The sequence below is a fragment of the Leopardus geoffroyi genome, chromosome C1 (genome assembly GCF_018350155.1).
Source record: "Leopardus geoffroyi isolate Oge1 chromosome C1, O.geoffroyi_Oge1_pat1.0, whole genome shotgun sequence".
Classification (NCBI taxonomy): domain Eukaryota; kingdom Metazoa; phylum Chordata; class Mammalia; order Carnivora; family Felidae; genus Leopardus; species Leopardus geoffroyi.
The window spans coordinates 171,111,521-171,126,647 of NC_059328.1; the positions used below are offsets into that span (position 1 = coordinate 171,111,521).

General features: G+C 37.0%; 1 protein-coding gene across 3 annotated transcripts in view; it reads left to right on the forward strand.

Moving 5' to 3' along the window:
- Positions 1-2,296: 2,296 nt before the first annotated feature.
- NUP35 (nucleoporin 35) overlaps positions 2,297-15,127 on the forward strand; it is a 35,364-nt gene continuing 22,533 nt past the window's right edge. For 2 of the 3 annotated variants that reach the window (XM_045480435.1, XM_045480437.1), the window contains exons 1-4: positions 2,297-2,398; positions 5,828-5,998; positions 9,520-9,647; positions 12,503-12,569. In XM_045480435.1, the coding sequence (XP_045336391.1) occupies positions 2,359-2,398; positions 5,828-5,998; positions 9,520-9,647; positions 12,503-12,569 (406 nt within the window). In that variant the 5' untranslated portion in view covers positions 2,297-2,358. Of the gene's footprint in view, positions 2,399-2,860; positions 2,972-5,827; positions 5,999-9,519; positions 9,648-12,502; positions 12,570-15,127 lie in introns of those variants that run through there. The other variant, XM_045480436.1, reaches the window with a different exon arrangement.

The following is a 15,127-nucleotide window of genomic DNA, read 5'->3' on the forward strand; positions in this document are numbered from 1 at the left end:
AAGTTTTTAATTTGAAGAACAATAACAACAGTAAATAATATCTATAGTCAACCATTAGTTAAATAGAATAAGCTAAAGGCCCTTCTTAAGCCCTCCAACTACAAACACCTTTCCTCCTCCATCTTCCCTGTTAATAGTTTGGCACAAATGTTTTCCAGCTTCCTTCCTTCCTCCTTTCCTTCCTTCCTTCCTTCCTGGCTTCTCTCTCTCTCTTTTTTTTTTTAAAGTTTATTACTTATTTTGAGAAAGAGTGTGAGCAGGGGAGGGGCAGAGAGTGGGAGAGAGAATCCCAAGTAGGCCCCACACTCAGTGCAGAGCCCAACTCTGGGCTCGATCCCACATACCATGAGATCATGACCTGAGCCGGAACCAAGAGTCAGATGCTCAATTGACAGAACCACACAGGTGCCCCACTTCTTTTATTTAATAAGCATTCCTCCCCACCCCTTTGCATATGTATTCAAATATGCTTTTTAGTGGCACCTAGGGGGTACATGTGCACTCTCTCTCTCAAAATAAATGAATAAACGTTAAAAAAACAAATATACTTTAAAAAAATAAAATGATGCCATATATATTTTTTCAAATTGCTACTTTCAGTATGTCGATCATGAAGACTTTTCTAGATCAACACACACACACCAAATATAGCTCATGCTTTTTAACAGGTGCATAATGTTCTTTGGTTTGGACAGATCATAATTTATATTTATAAATATAATACATATTATAATATAATATTTATATTACTCAGAAATCCTTCATTTATAAACCCTTCTTGGAATCTTCATTCTAAAAAGGGGTTTTGTGAGCATGTTGGGCTGAATGACAGCCCCTGAAGATATCTTCACTCTAATCTCTGGAATCTATGAATATTACCTTACATAGCAAAAGGTGCTTTGCAGATAGGACTATTGACTTACTCAGCACAGTTGGCTATTGAAATGAGAAGATTATCCTGGATTATCTCAGTGGGCCCTAAATATAACCACAGGAAGGGACAGGGAAAGTTTACTACAGAAGTTCATGTGATGACAGAAGCAGAGAGAAACAGTGCCAGAGAAAGAAAAGATGCTGTACCACTAGCTTTGAAGGGGGAAGGAGCTACAAGCCTGAGGAAATGGATTTTCCCCTGAAGCCTCCAGAAGAAACCAGTCTTACTGACACCTTGATTTTGGCCCCTTTAAGACTCATTTCAAGTTTCTGCCCTCAGGACTATACAAGATAAATTTGTGTTGGTTTAAGCTGCCAAATTTGTTGTAATGTAGTATGACCTCATCTGAACTTGGTTGCATCTACGGACCTTATTTCCAAATAAGGTAACATATGTACTGGAGGTTAGACCTTGAACATACCTTTTTGAGGGATGCAATTCAACCCACACACCTGTTAAAAAAAAAAAAAAGCCAATTGGTTTTAAGTTTGATTTCTGGGAACTTGCCAGAAACTAAGTAATGCTGGAATTGTTATTGCCTCATTCAAATTACAACATTCTTGCTGGATTTGGGATTTCAGGAAATCCCAGAGGAAAGAGGGAGAGAAGATGGGTGGGGATTTAGAGGACAACGAGTTTGTTATGGACCAGAGAGCATCTCAGAATATATACATGCTGCATATCATTTTTATAAAGTTAGTGAACAAAACAACGTATAGAATGTGAATATGCGTAACCTATATTTGAAGACTCTAAAAAAAAGCAGCAAAGTAGGAGGAGGACGGAAGAGATGGGACAGTGATGAGCACACAGGATTCTCCAGTGTCATTAGCCTCCACTGTTCAATATCTTTTGTATGTATATAAAACAATGTATGCGTTACGCTTAATGTAAAATTGTGCCTTTATAACAACATTTTTAAAAAATGGCATAGAGATGGTAGGAAATATACTTTGAGAACGCAACTCATATACTCATATGCCAAGCCTGAAATCAACACTGGAAAGCGGCACCGTTACTTCGTTAAGGTAATTTTTTCAGGTGTTACTTGGAAAAGCTGACAGATGACAGAGTGCTGGGTAAACTCACTCTAATTATGAAACCGTGAGTAAAAGAACATGTGCTTCCATGAAACTTAAGCACCAACAGTTCAGGAGGCGCACAGCGTTAGCAAAAACCATTGCCGGAACCATCGTTTTCACCATAGTTCATCCCGTTTCCTGCGAAATTCCTCTCGGAAACGCAGACTCGGCGAAAAGACGTTTGCCCGATTCCAAAATGACTGCTGCGGCGCCCACAATAAAAGTATAGCGCAAGACCGGAAGTTACGCAACCTCATAAGGCAGCGCGCCCTTACCCGTGAGAGAGTTTCCGCCATTTTTGAAAATCGGGAAGGTGCGGGGCCAAGTGTGGTTGCAGCTGCGATGGCAACCTTTGCCGTGGAACCCCAGGCGCCCTCGTTGGGTGAGTGAAAAACTGCTTTTCCTCGCTGGCGCTGCGATCCACGCCGTAGGACTAGGAGCAAGCAAGACTGAAAGCCAGTAGTCATCAGGCTCTTTGCTAGTTTCAGTCGCGGGTACGAGCCCCTGGTTCACCCACAAGTTTTCAGTTGTCCCCCTGCTCAGGGCGTCATCACCCTGCCGCCAGCAAGGCGGCTCCGGGAAGCTGCGGGCCTGGGTAGGGCGTGGGAATGGCTGTCCAGTGGTGACTAAGCCGTTTTGTCCCCCAACACGCGGGCCGCATTCGTTCTGCCCGTACCTGAGACTCTCCGAGCGCCGAGGACGCTGTGCGGAGTTCCTGGATCCGGGGAGGCGTCGGTGAAAAGGAACGGATCCGCGTACACGTGGGTGGGCGGTGACCTGGAGTGTGGTTACAGCTCACCGTTCTTTGGTCACTTGGGCTTTTAGTTTCTGTTGGATTCCTACCTGCCCTGGGCTTAGCAAAAGGAGTCTTATTAGTAGAAACTACGGTTGTGCGACGTTTAACCCCTTGATGGTAGCCATGGAGATACTGGCGTTAATAGGAAGCCGGGAGTTGGTACGATTTTCCCGCCTTTATCTTGGGGAAGTGACTTTGTAGGAGGTCTTTTTCTCTAATCAGTTACGTAATGAATTTTTAAAAAATTCATTCCCATTGTTTAACGGAGAGCCTTGCTGAAAGTGTTGTTCAAGAAAAAAATCTATCAAGTTAACAGGATGTAGATTTCCTTTTTGTTTGCTGAGTTTCGGCGCTTGTGAGAACCGTCAAAATTTTTAGCAGAAAATTGCTATCATAGAGACACATTTGAAAATTAGGTTACAACTTTGAGTTTGGAAAAGAAAGCAAGCGCGATATTTGTAGAACGAGGTTTTTTGTTTTTTTACATTTGAAGGATGTAATAGTGCTTGCTATGCTTGGTGCAAAATGTTTCTTTTGGGAATGGAGTTAACTTGGACTGTTTTAGAATTAGTCATAAAAAACTAAATGCATAACGTCAGTGCAGATATTCTGCTACCTTTAAACTTAAGTACAGATGTTTGTCTAGGTATTTATGTTTTGTATTATTTTAGAGATCAGGAAATCATTTCCAGTCCCAAAGTTTTCTATTCAACAAAAACATTTTGGAGTGCATATTTCTTGGGGTTGTAAATGTGAATAAACCCGTCCCTGTTTATCGCCTCATCAGAAATCTGACATTTGCTGATATTAATTGTTCAAGTTCATATATTACAGGTGAAGAATAAATAATTTTCCCAGCACCTAATGCTATATGAAAATCAAGGGTTATTTCAGCAAACAGTGCTAGCTGAGTAAGACCTAGTATTTAACAGATTTTAGGTGTGCAGACTGAAATCGAATTTAAGACTTGCATGATGATTATTCTAGCTCTCTAAGTGAAATTTAGCCTAAGGGGTGATAAGTGACAGGCGGATTAAGACCTCTCTGTGCTCTCCTCACTCTGGTGCTTAGTGTTACCACAATATATATACAGATATATCAGAACTTTTCTTAATTCTTCTTACAATGCCATATATGTTTTTTTTTCTTTGGGGGGATGGGAGAATGAGGTAGTTGGTGGTACCTAAAACTTTGTATTTACTACTATAAGTTTCTAAATATCTGTTCAGAATTTGCTTTTGTTTAGGCTTTTGGTGTGTATATTCTTTGGAAATATGTACTAGCAACGTAGGAACAGCACTTTAAAACAATTACAATACAGTTATGGTTCTTCATACCTTATTTCAGTATTTGCTTCATTTTTTTTTCCTGACTTTGCCTTTTTCCTCTTTTATACACTTGCATTGGCATTGTTAATACCTAAGTCTACTATAATGAGGAAGGATAAATAATTGACACCATTTGGATAGCAAGAAACAAATTCTTGAGACTGCTTAGAACTTAAGGAATAGTTAACCATGTAAATAATACATCAAACGTTTGGCCTTTCTGAGTGCAGTGAATCACATTCAGTCTTGTTACATAGTTGAAAACTTAAATTTTAATAAGTAGAAATTGCAAATTCTACATTTACACTTTAGTCACTCAGTTTTTGCTATCCTAGGATACCCTTAGAATAATAAGGGTTGAGCACTTACTGATATTAGATACTGGGTCAAGTGCTTAATTTGCTGTAATTCTAATCAAAGGTCTGTGAGTGGATGCTGTGATTATGCCCATTTTGCCAAGAGATACGAACCCAGGTCTCTGAGTCCAGGGCCCATTTTTTTTTTTTCATACTGTGCTAATTTGCTCTGAAATTAGAGTAGATTATAGCTTCCTTTTCTTCATAATGGTAATAATAATACCTATCCTGTAAATTGTGAAAATTAATTTTAAATTGATGATTGTGAAGTATCAACTGTCTTTAAATTGGTTTTATGTTAGGGAGATTTTTATTGATTATTCCTAACTTTAAAATGATTTTTAAAAATGATCCAAAAATAAAGTTTCCAAATCTTTCAATGTTTCTTAGTTTCTAATCATCACTATTATTTCATGTGTGCTCTATGTGCTCTAATGTATGCATGATTACACTTTTATCGCAATAATGGTTTATAGTTCTTGTTTATGGAAAAGAAAAAAATGGAACATATAGCAAGCTATACCCGTTGTGTTTGATTTGCTAAAACTTCGTGTAACTAGCGCACCCACTCTTTCCTTGTTTTTGGTTGTTGCATAGGTAGAAGCTGACCCAGAAGTGGAAAGAAGTTATTCTGTATGCATTAAGAATTTTTTAAAGATAATACAAAAATTTTCCATATAAAACTAAATGTTAATTCTCTTTTTGAAAAATGTTTATTTATTTATTTTTGAGAGAGTGGGAGAGGGTGCGAATACGAGCAGGGGAGGGGCAGATAGAGGAAAAGAAACCCAAGCTGACTCCCTGTGTCAGCGCAGAGCCTGATGGGAGGCTCAAACTCATGAACTTGAGCCAAAATTGAGTGGGCCGCTTAACCAGCTGAGCCATCCAGGCATCCCAATAAAAGTGGATTCTTAAATCTGTGAAATAATATAAACAGGAACAGGGGTGCCTGGATGGCTAAGTTGATTGAGCAGTTCGCGTCATAATCTCACAGTTGCGAATTCGAGCCCTGTGTTGGGCTCTGTGTGGAGCTTGCCTAGGATTCTCTCCTCTCTTTCTGCACCCCCCCTGCTACCTCTCTCTCTCAAAATAAATAAATACACTTAAAAAAAAATGAACTAGGACAATTGTAAGATTAGTATTGTTAATAAAAATACTTTTGCATTTTTATAAAAATAATTTTTATTGGTTTTTAAAATCTCAACTTTGCTTCTGTAATATGTAAGTTTTGATTAAAGTCTCAAAATTTTTTATGCTAGCTTCTTACATCTTTTTGTTAGATATTGTAACATTAAAGTCCTTTGTTTTACTTTATTTTTTGATTAATTTAGGATCTGAACCAATGATGCTAGGTTCACCCACATCTCCAAAACCAGGGGTTAATGCCCAGTTCTTACCTGGATTTTTAATGGGAGATTTGCCAGCTCCAGTGACTCCACAGCCTCGATCTGTCAGTGGCCCTTCAGTGGGAGTAATGGAAATGAGATCACCTTTACTTGCAGGTGGGTAAATGCTTGAAATGGTTTCTTAGTACTATTAAACCATGTATTAGAATTTTAAAAAGAGTAATGATGCAACATTCACCCTTATCAACACATTTATTAATTAAAACAAATAAGCAATGCCTCTATTTTTGATTTTTAGACTCTTGGAATAAAGGTATAAGTAGTATAAGCTACTGTAATTCTAAGAACCACTCATTAAAACTATGTATACTGTATTTCATCCGATCTAAGATGCCCTTGATTGTAAAACTCGCCATTATTTTAAGTAGTACTAAGAAAGAAAAGCACTAAATATGATACAATGCCAAGATACTGTTTTTTATAAATTATCCATATCAGAGATGTTAAAAGTGTGGGGGAAGAAATATCATTTAACTTCAACTGAATAACTTAATGCATGTAAATAGTTCATCTTAAATGTGATAATAGCAAATATTCAGTCAAAAGAAACTAAGTGAAGTGTAATCAACATACAGTGCTATATTAATTTCAGCGTACAGCATATTGACTTGACAGTTCTGCATATTACCAGACAATATTGACGATATTGTTGACTGTATTTCCTATGCTGTACTTTCATCTCTGTGGCTTATTTATAAATAAATAACTGTAAGTTTGTACCTCGTAATGCCCCTTGTCTATTTTGCCCATCTTCCCACTCATCTCCCTGTGACAGCCACCAGCCCTCTGTATTCAAGAGTCTGGTTTGTTTTGTTTTCTGTCTGACTTCACTTACCACCCTCTAGGACCTTGATAGATGAATGGATAAAGAAAATGTGATATATATATGTGTGTGTGTATATATATATATATATATATATATATATATATATATATATACACTTACACACGCACACATATATACGTACGTATATGTGTGTGTATATATATATATATATATATACACACATACATACGTATGTATATAAATAAAATGGAATGATGGAATGTTAGCCATAAAAAAGAATGAGATCTTGCCATTTGTGGTATAAGAAATGTAATTTGAAATGTGTAGATATAAATTCTACTTCTAGTCATAGTGAATTAAGATTCTCAGCATGTTTAGTGGAAAGATTTATTCTACAAACTATGGGAAAGTTTTTTACACAGAATTTGCAATTATCAGCACAAAATATCTAAATGCAACACATATCTTACAAGACTCCTTTAGCAAAGAAATATTTTAAAAGATAACTTTGGGGGCGCCTGGATGGCTCAATCAGTTAAGCGTCCAGCTTTAGTTCAGGTCATGGTCTTGCAGTCTGTGAGTTCAACCCACGTTGGACTCTGCTGACAGCTCAGGGCCTGGAGCCTGCTTCAGATTCTCTGTCTCCCTCTCTGTCCCACCCCCACTCTCACTCTGTCTCTCTTGCTCAAAAATAAATAAACATTAAAAAAAAGAGATAACTTTGAGGTTTTCACTATGAGTAGTGAGAATTAGCTACAGAAATGGTTGGATTCCAAATGTGAGCTGATATCCTTTTAATAGATGTTTAAATGGAAAACTTCTCACTTTGTTCTTAAGGTATTATTTGGTTTAAAGTGGTTTATTATTTTAAGATTGATCAGGGACAATATAAATTATATTCATAATTGACTTATTATTATTCTGGATAGGTTTTTGTTTTTTAAGCATTTGACCCTTGAACAACACAGGGGTTTGGTGTACTGACCCCCTGGACACTTGGAAATTCTAGTATGATTTTGACTCCCCCAAAACTTTACTAATAGCCTGTTTTTGACTGGAAGGTAGCCTTCCCGATAACATAAATAGTTGATAACTATATATGATATAGTTGATACACTGACATATAACTATATATCATATAGTTGATATACTGATAACATAAACATTTTGTATATGTATTATAAACTGTTCTTACAGCAAAGTAAGCTAGAAAAAGAAAATGTTACTAAGAAAGTCATAAGGAAAAGAAAATACATTTACAGTACTGCACTGTAAAAAATCTGTATAGATGGACCTACATGTGCAGTTCATACTTGTGTTTGTCAAGGGTCAAATATGTATTTCAAATGTATTTTTATTGTAGCTACTATATATTGAGTACTTATAAGCCAGGCAATACCCTAAGCATATTATATGTTACTTTCATTTTTTCATCGGTCTTAAAGGTTAGGTAGTAGTATCCCTGTTTTTCAAAAGGGGAAACTGAAGCTAAATGCAATAAAGAACTTCCTTAAGCCTACTTTTTTTTTTTTTCTTAACTTTTTTAAATGTTTGTTTTTGAGAGAGAAAGAGAGAGAGTGTGAGCGGGCAAAGGGTAGAGAGAGAGAGGGAGACACAATGTGAAGCAGGCTCCAGGCTCTGAGCTGTCAGCACAGAGCCCGATGCGGGGTTGAACTCAGGAACCGCAAGATCATGACCTGAGCCGAAGTCGGACGTGTAACCGACTGAGCCACCCAGGTGCCCCAAGCCTACTTGTAAGTAAGTGACAGAGCAGGAGGTTAAAGCTCAGATTAGTTCTGTTTTATAGTCTATGCTCTAAACAGCTTATGATGTACTATCTAAGCTTAGACATTAAGTCATAACAGAGGGTCAGGTCTGTTTCACTATTTGGCATTGATGATTCTCTGATTTATAAAGGCATCTTTTTTTTTTTTTTTAATATTAATTTTTGAGAGAGAGAGAGAGAGAGAGAGAGAGAATCCCAAGCATGCATCTTGCTATCAGTGCAGAGCCCATCCTGGGGCTTGAACTCACGAACCATGACCTAAGCTGAAATCAATAGTCAGATGGTTAGCTGACTGAGCCATCCAGGTGCCCCTTTAAAGACTTTCTTATGTCCCCAAAGTTGATTCTTTTCCTATATATATATATTATGTATTTCAATATATTTCTATTATGAGGAACATGAATGGGATCTCTTTAATTTTGACAAATTCCACAATAGGTGATTATATTCAAGTGTATTTAAACTGGAGCTGTTTACCTACTTTCAAGTGAGAAATATGATCAGATTTTGTATTGAAATGTTAAGGATTTGTAGAGAAAGCAAAAGCTACATGTGTTTACAAAAAACTAAAATTTCTGTTTTCTTATTCTGAAATTTTTTATTCACACACAGTCTATGAATCACCAGCTTTGGCATAGCTGGAAGCTTGTTAGAAATTTAGTGTCAGGCTCCACCTCACATGTTCTGAATCAGAATCTGAATTTTAACAAGATGGACTCTTAAGTGTATTAAAGTTTGAGAAGCCCTAGGAAACAAGAGTTTAAGTTGATATTTTAAAGATACAAATGAAAAAGGGGCACTTGGGTGGCTCAGGCTCTGATCTTGTGGTTCATGGGATCGAGCCCTGCATTGGGCCCTGTGCTGACAGCACAGAGCCTGCTTGGGATTCTGTCTCTCTCTGCCCCTCCCCTGCTTGTGCACTCTCTCTTATCTCTCTCAAAATGTATAAATGAACATTTTTTAAAAATGTGTAAATGACAAAAAAATCTTATCAGAAAGGTGGAAGACTTGTTTTCTCACCTGACTGTTTTTTGTGCATTGTAGGTGGATCACCACCACAACCAGTTGTGCCAGCTCATAAAGATAAAAGTGGAGCCCCACCAGTTAGAAGTATGTATGATGATATTTCCAGTCCAGGACTTGGATCAACACCTTTAACTTCAAGAAGACAGGTAATGTACACACTCCCATTTATGATCCACAGTAATTTCTTATTTTTATGTGGATACACAGCGAGGATCAGTAATTTGAAATGTTTTTCTGAGGTCTACTTTAGTGTAACTGTGTTGCACAGAATAACTATTAAGGACATTTATCATAAAATCTACTTACATTGTGTTTATCATGAAATGTTCTTAAAAAATATAATAGAACAGCCGATTGTTTTTGCATATTGGTGATTCTGTGGTGTATTATAGGTAGGTCTTATTTACTTGTCCCTGCCCTAAACCTAGCAATACACACATAGAAATGATTATGGTTTCAGTGATTCCAATTGTTTAAAAAATTCAGTATGCATAATTTTGTGAAGGAACAAATGAAGAGTTAGGGTTTCATCCAGATGTAGGGTACTTTGTAATGATTTGAGATCTTTGTTTTAGGAATGGTTTTATTAATATAAGACAAATATCCTTTTAGAGCTATGTTCACTGTTTACTTATTTTACTGAAAACGCAGCCTCCCATATTTATGAGCTGATGGTTTAGTTTGTTCCAGGTGCAGGTGTTCTGATGGCAATGTTTAATTTTGGTTGGTGTGGGTGTAGGCGTTCTGATGGAGTTATTTTCAGTCATAGATTATGCAAGGTAGAGATCCTGTGTTTTGATGGGACTGATAGCTATAAAAGAAAATGATACTTTTGAAGTACCTCTGGTATACAGGTCTGATCTTAAAACTTCCTGTTTTATGTATTTTTTTCACTTCTTCCTCATGGCAAATTTGTGAATTAGTTGTTATGAGCTTCATTTTATCATTGAGGACACTAGGGCACAGAAAGCTGAAATAATTTGTCAAGAGTAAGGCAACTAGTCTAGTGGAGCCAAACTTTAAACCCAGGCGGTCTTCAATCTAGAGCCAACGTTTGTAACAGCCATGCTGTCCTGACACTACTATAGTAACTCTGGATGGTCAGTTTAAAGGTAGTATGGATTTTTCTTTTAAGTAGGAAGGTTAGTAGCTTATATAGTCACAAATATTCTATCACTATTGTGCTTCAGCAGGACATACAGTTACATACAGTGTGTCAGTTAAACTGATAAGTTGTTTGTATAAGGATATTTCTGCAGTTTGGTTTGGTTTGCCTTTCCCTGAATCAAATACAGCATAGTTGCTAGAAAGTTTAAGAATGGTAGAAAGCATCTTCTAGTAAATTTTGACTATTTTTAGACTTGGTATGCCTAGCATAGTAGGCCTACTTGTCCAGCAAAGCAGAATTAATTCACTGTGTAAAACACATTACCTTCTCTTTCCGTCACTTTTAGAACTGCGCTACTGTCCAATACAGTAGCCATTGGCCAAATGTGGCTGTTGACACTTGAAATGTGGCTAGTCCTATGCATAATTGAGATACGCTGAAGTGTAAAATACACACTGGATTTTGAAGACTTAGAAAGAATGTGAGCTATTTCATTTAGTTTTTTATGGTGATTACATATTGAAAATGATGATAATTTGGACCTGCTAGATTAAATAAACTACTTATTTTTACTTTTTTAATGTGTCTCCTATAGAATTTAAAATTACTTATATTGCTTATGTTCTATTTGGACAATGGTATTCTAGCCAAATCAGAATATTCTGGCCTGGGATACTTTTCTAAAAGGTTGATAAGTAAATTTCATGTTTGGTTTGAGAATGACTGGCTTATAAATTTATGCTAGTTTTCATTACTTCTCTGATAACCAATGAAAACAAAGGTAGTTTACAGTTATTACTATGTTCAAAATGTTTAAAAGTCTTGTGTTATAATTTGTAGAGAATGTTTTTGATTTAAAAGTTGGTAAGAATGTTATTATTAGTTAAAAGCCCTCATTAGTTTTGCCCCAAGACTTTGCTTAGCCTCTCTCTAATCGTGAAAGAAAATGGCATTAAGAATTGAACAGTACATTTTGTATCTCTCTTAAAGTTATTTCAACATTTGGTTCTGGTTGCTAGATAATAGCTAGATTTTAGATTTCCTTAGTTTAATCAGAATCTGTTACCAAAAAATCTATTTCTGTATATTTACTTCTAGAGAAAGTCTGTTCTCATTCTTGATTAGATATTGCCTTTGTTTAATCTTTAATTTTCTCACATTTAAAGGAATTAGTATTGATAATTTTCTTGCTTTGTAACTTTCTACTAGTAGAGACAGAGGCATACTGTCTTTTTTATTATATAGACTGATTTGTTTAAAAAAAAATTTTTTTTTTTTTTTTAACATTTATTTGTTTTTGAGACTGAGAGAGACAGAGCAGGAGCAGCGAAGGGGGCAGAGAGAGAGGGAGACACAGAATCGGAAGCAGGCTCCAGGCTCTGAACTGTTAGCACAGAGCCTGATGCAGAGCTCGAACCCACAAACCGTTAGATCATGACCTGAGCTGAAGTCAGAGGCTTAACCAACTGAGCCATCCAGGTGCCCCTATATAGACTGATTTGAATCTGTATTATTTCATGGTTTGTAAATGTCTGCTTAAAAATAGAATTCTGCCATCTTTCTGTTTTTCTGTGTGTTATTTCAAATATTGTGCTTTAGGAACTAAAAACAAATAGCAAAGTTATTTTCTACTAAGAACAGTGTCTTTTTATTTCATGTAACTTGACTTTAAACAAAGAATATGCTAAAGGGTATAACATATTTTAGAATAATACTGCTCAACTTAAAGAAAAAAGTTGGAGTACTCTTAGATTGTGAACTAATTAGAGGCATCCTTAGTACCTGGTAGACATGCAGTTGTCTATTGAATGAAACCTTTCAACACTTACTGTGTTTATGTTCTGGTTAGAACTTTGCGTTTTTACTCTAACACTTTATTCTATTTTCATGTAGCCAAACATTTCAGTAATGCAGAGTCCTCTTGTTGGAGTTATGACGACTACTCCTACTCCTGGAACAGGTAAAGGCCTTTTAACGTCAAAGACTATTCTATCTTTTTTGAATGAGATAATATAAGACTTTGTTGATAATTGGCCAAAATTTTTTCTTTCATATTTCAAACTTGGAGACCTTGTCAAATGTTAATAACTTCATTCAGAAGGGAAATACTTTGTATATTGGATTTTTTTTTCCTGAACTTATAGTAGGTAGGATGTGATATTCTCAAAATATTAAGAGTTTAAAGAAAATATGTACTTAGTAGTGTTTCCTCAGTTACTAAAAACTGTAATTTAAAAAAGAGGTGTTGCAGTTGGGAAGAAAAGGAATACAGAGTCTGAGCAATAAAGATGTTTTGAAAGCTTTTAACATATAGCTATAAATCTAAATGTCATTGACTACAAACAGCCACTGATTATATGTAGTTTTTCTTTAAGATTAATGGTATTTTTATCACCATCAGCATCATCATTAGCACAACTCTTGTTACATATTCATATAATCTATCAAACAATCTCTCAGTAAATATATGAACACCTAACCATATGTGCCAGGCCCCGGGAAACTGAACAAAATAGGTAATCCATACCTTTATCGAGTTTGCATTTATTTACAGAATTTACATTTATAAATGAAATAATTAAACTATAAAGTTTGTTAGAAGGTGACATATTTTATGGAGGAAAATTAAGCAGCAAAGAGGGGGAGTTAGCAGGTGAGGGCTTATAGGTTTAAATGGGGGGGTAGTATATTAGTTTTCTATTGCTGCTGTGACAAACTACTACAAAATTAAAAGTGGCGACAAACTACTACAAACTTAAAAGTGGCTTAAACAACAGTTCTGGAGGTGAGAAATCTCAAATTGGTCTCAATGGACTAAAATCAATGCATTTGTAAAGCTGTGTTTAGTTTATGGAAGCTCTAGGGGATAATCTGTTTTCTTGCCTTTTTCATCTTCTACCCACATTTCTTTGCTCCTTTCTCCATCTTCAAAGCTAGCAACTTTGCATCTCTCTGATCATTTTTCTCCACCTTCTCTCTTTTAAATACCTTTGTGAGTACAGTGGATCTGTCTGGATAATCCAGGATCATCTCCTTATTTTAAGGTGAGCTGGTTAGCAGCCTTAATTCCATCTGCAACCTTAATTCTCCTTTGTCATGTAACATAGTTTATTCCCAGGTTCCAGGGATAAGGACATGGGCATCTCTGGGGGCCATTATTCTTCCTACAGAAAGGTAGAGGAAAAGTGACATTTACTCAGAAACCTAAACTAAGTAAGGGAGGGGCGCCTGGGTGGCTCAGGGTTAAGCGTCCGACTTCGGCTCAGGTCATGATCTCACGGTTTGTGAGTTTGAGCCCCGCGTCGGGCTCTGTGCTGACAGCTCGGAGCCTGGAGCCTGCTTCGGATTCTGTGTCTCCCTCTCTCTGCCCCTCCCTTGTTCATGCTCTGTCTCTCTCTTTCTCAAAAATAAATAAAACGTTAAAGGGGCGCCTGGGTGGCTTGGTCAGTTAAGCGTCCGACTTCGGCTCAGGTCATGATCTCACGGTTTGTGAGTTTGAGCCCCGCGTTGGGCTCTGTGCTGACCGCTCAGAGCCTGGAGCCTGTTTCAGATTCTGTGTCTCCCTCTCTCTCTGCCCCTCCCCTGTTCATTCTCTGTCTCTCTCTGTCTCAAAAATGAATAAACGTTAAAAAAAAAAAATTAAAAAAAATGTTAAAAAAAATTAAAAAAAAAATTAAGGGAGGTGGGGACAGTGTTCCAGAAAGAGAAAAACGTAGAGGCACTGAGGTGGCAGTGTGTCTTGGGTGTTCAAGGGGGCTAGTGTGAAATGGAGTGAGTGAGGGGTAGAATACTAGGAAATGAGGTCAGAAAGATAACGGGGGACCCATAGTACAGGGCCTTGTATGTCATGGAATCAACTGGTTTTTACCCAGAAAAGGCGGAAAACAAATAGGATGAGACTGCTGCTGTGGTGATTACAGACTTTTGGTTAAGGGGCGGGGTAGAAGCAAAACCAAAATAAGAGGCTACTACTGCATTAATCCAGTTGAGGGACAAAGCAGGGTGGGAAGGAAGAGAAAGAGGAACAGCAAAAAAGATGGGAGAGAAAAGCCCAGCAAGACAGTAGATTTAAAAGGAACCAGATCAACCATTATATAAAATGAAATGTACTAAACACTGCAGATAAAAGGCAGAGGTTATCAGAATTGTTAACAAAAGCAGTATCCAAAGACAAGTTGTTGTTTTTTTTTTTCCATCTTCTGAGTCCAGAGTTTTTCAAGCGTCTGAATCTTCACTGGTGGCAGTGGTTTAATAGTCACTTACAGGTAGATTTCTGCTACCAGTTTGATCAAGGCTATTTAGGCTTTTTCTGTACGTTCCTCAGATTTCTTCTACTATCCAGCCACTGCCTGGTTCCAAAGCCACTTCCACATTTTTAGGTATTTGTCACAGCAGCACCTGGCTTATAATCAGAATCTGTATTAATTTTTGTAAGTTTATTTATTTTGAGAGAGAGAGCACACACAAGCGTGGGAGGGACAGAGAGAGAGGAAGAGAGAGAACAGCTCAGAGCTTGAC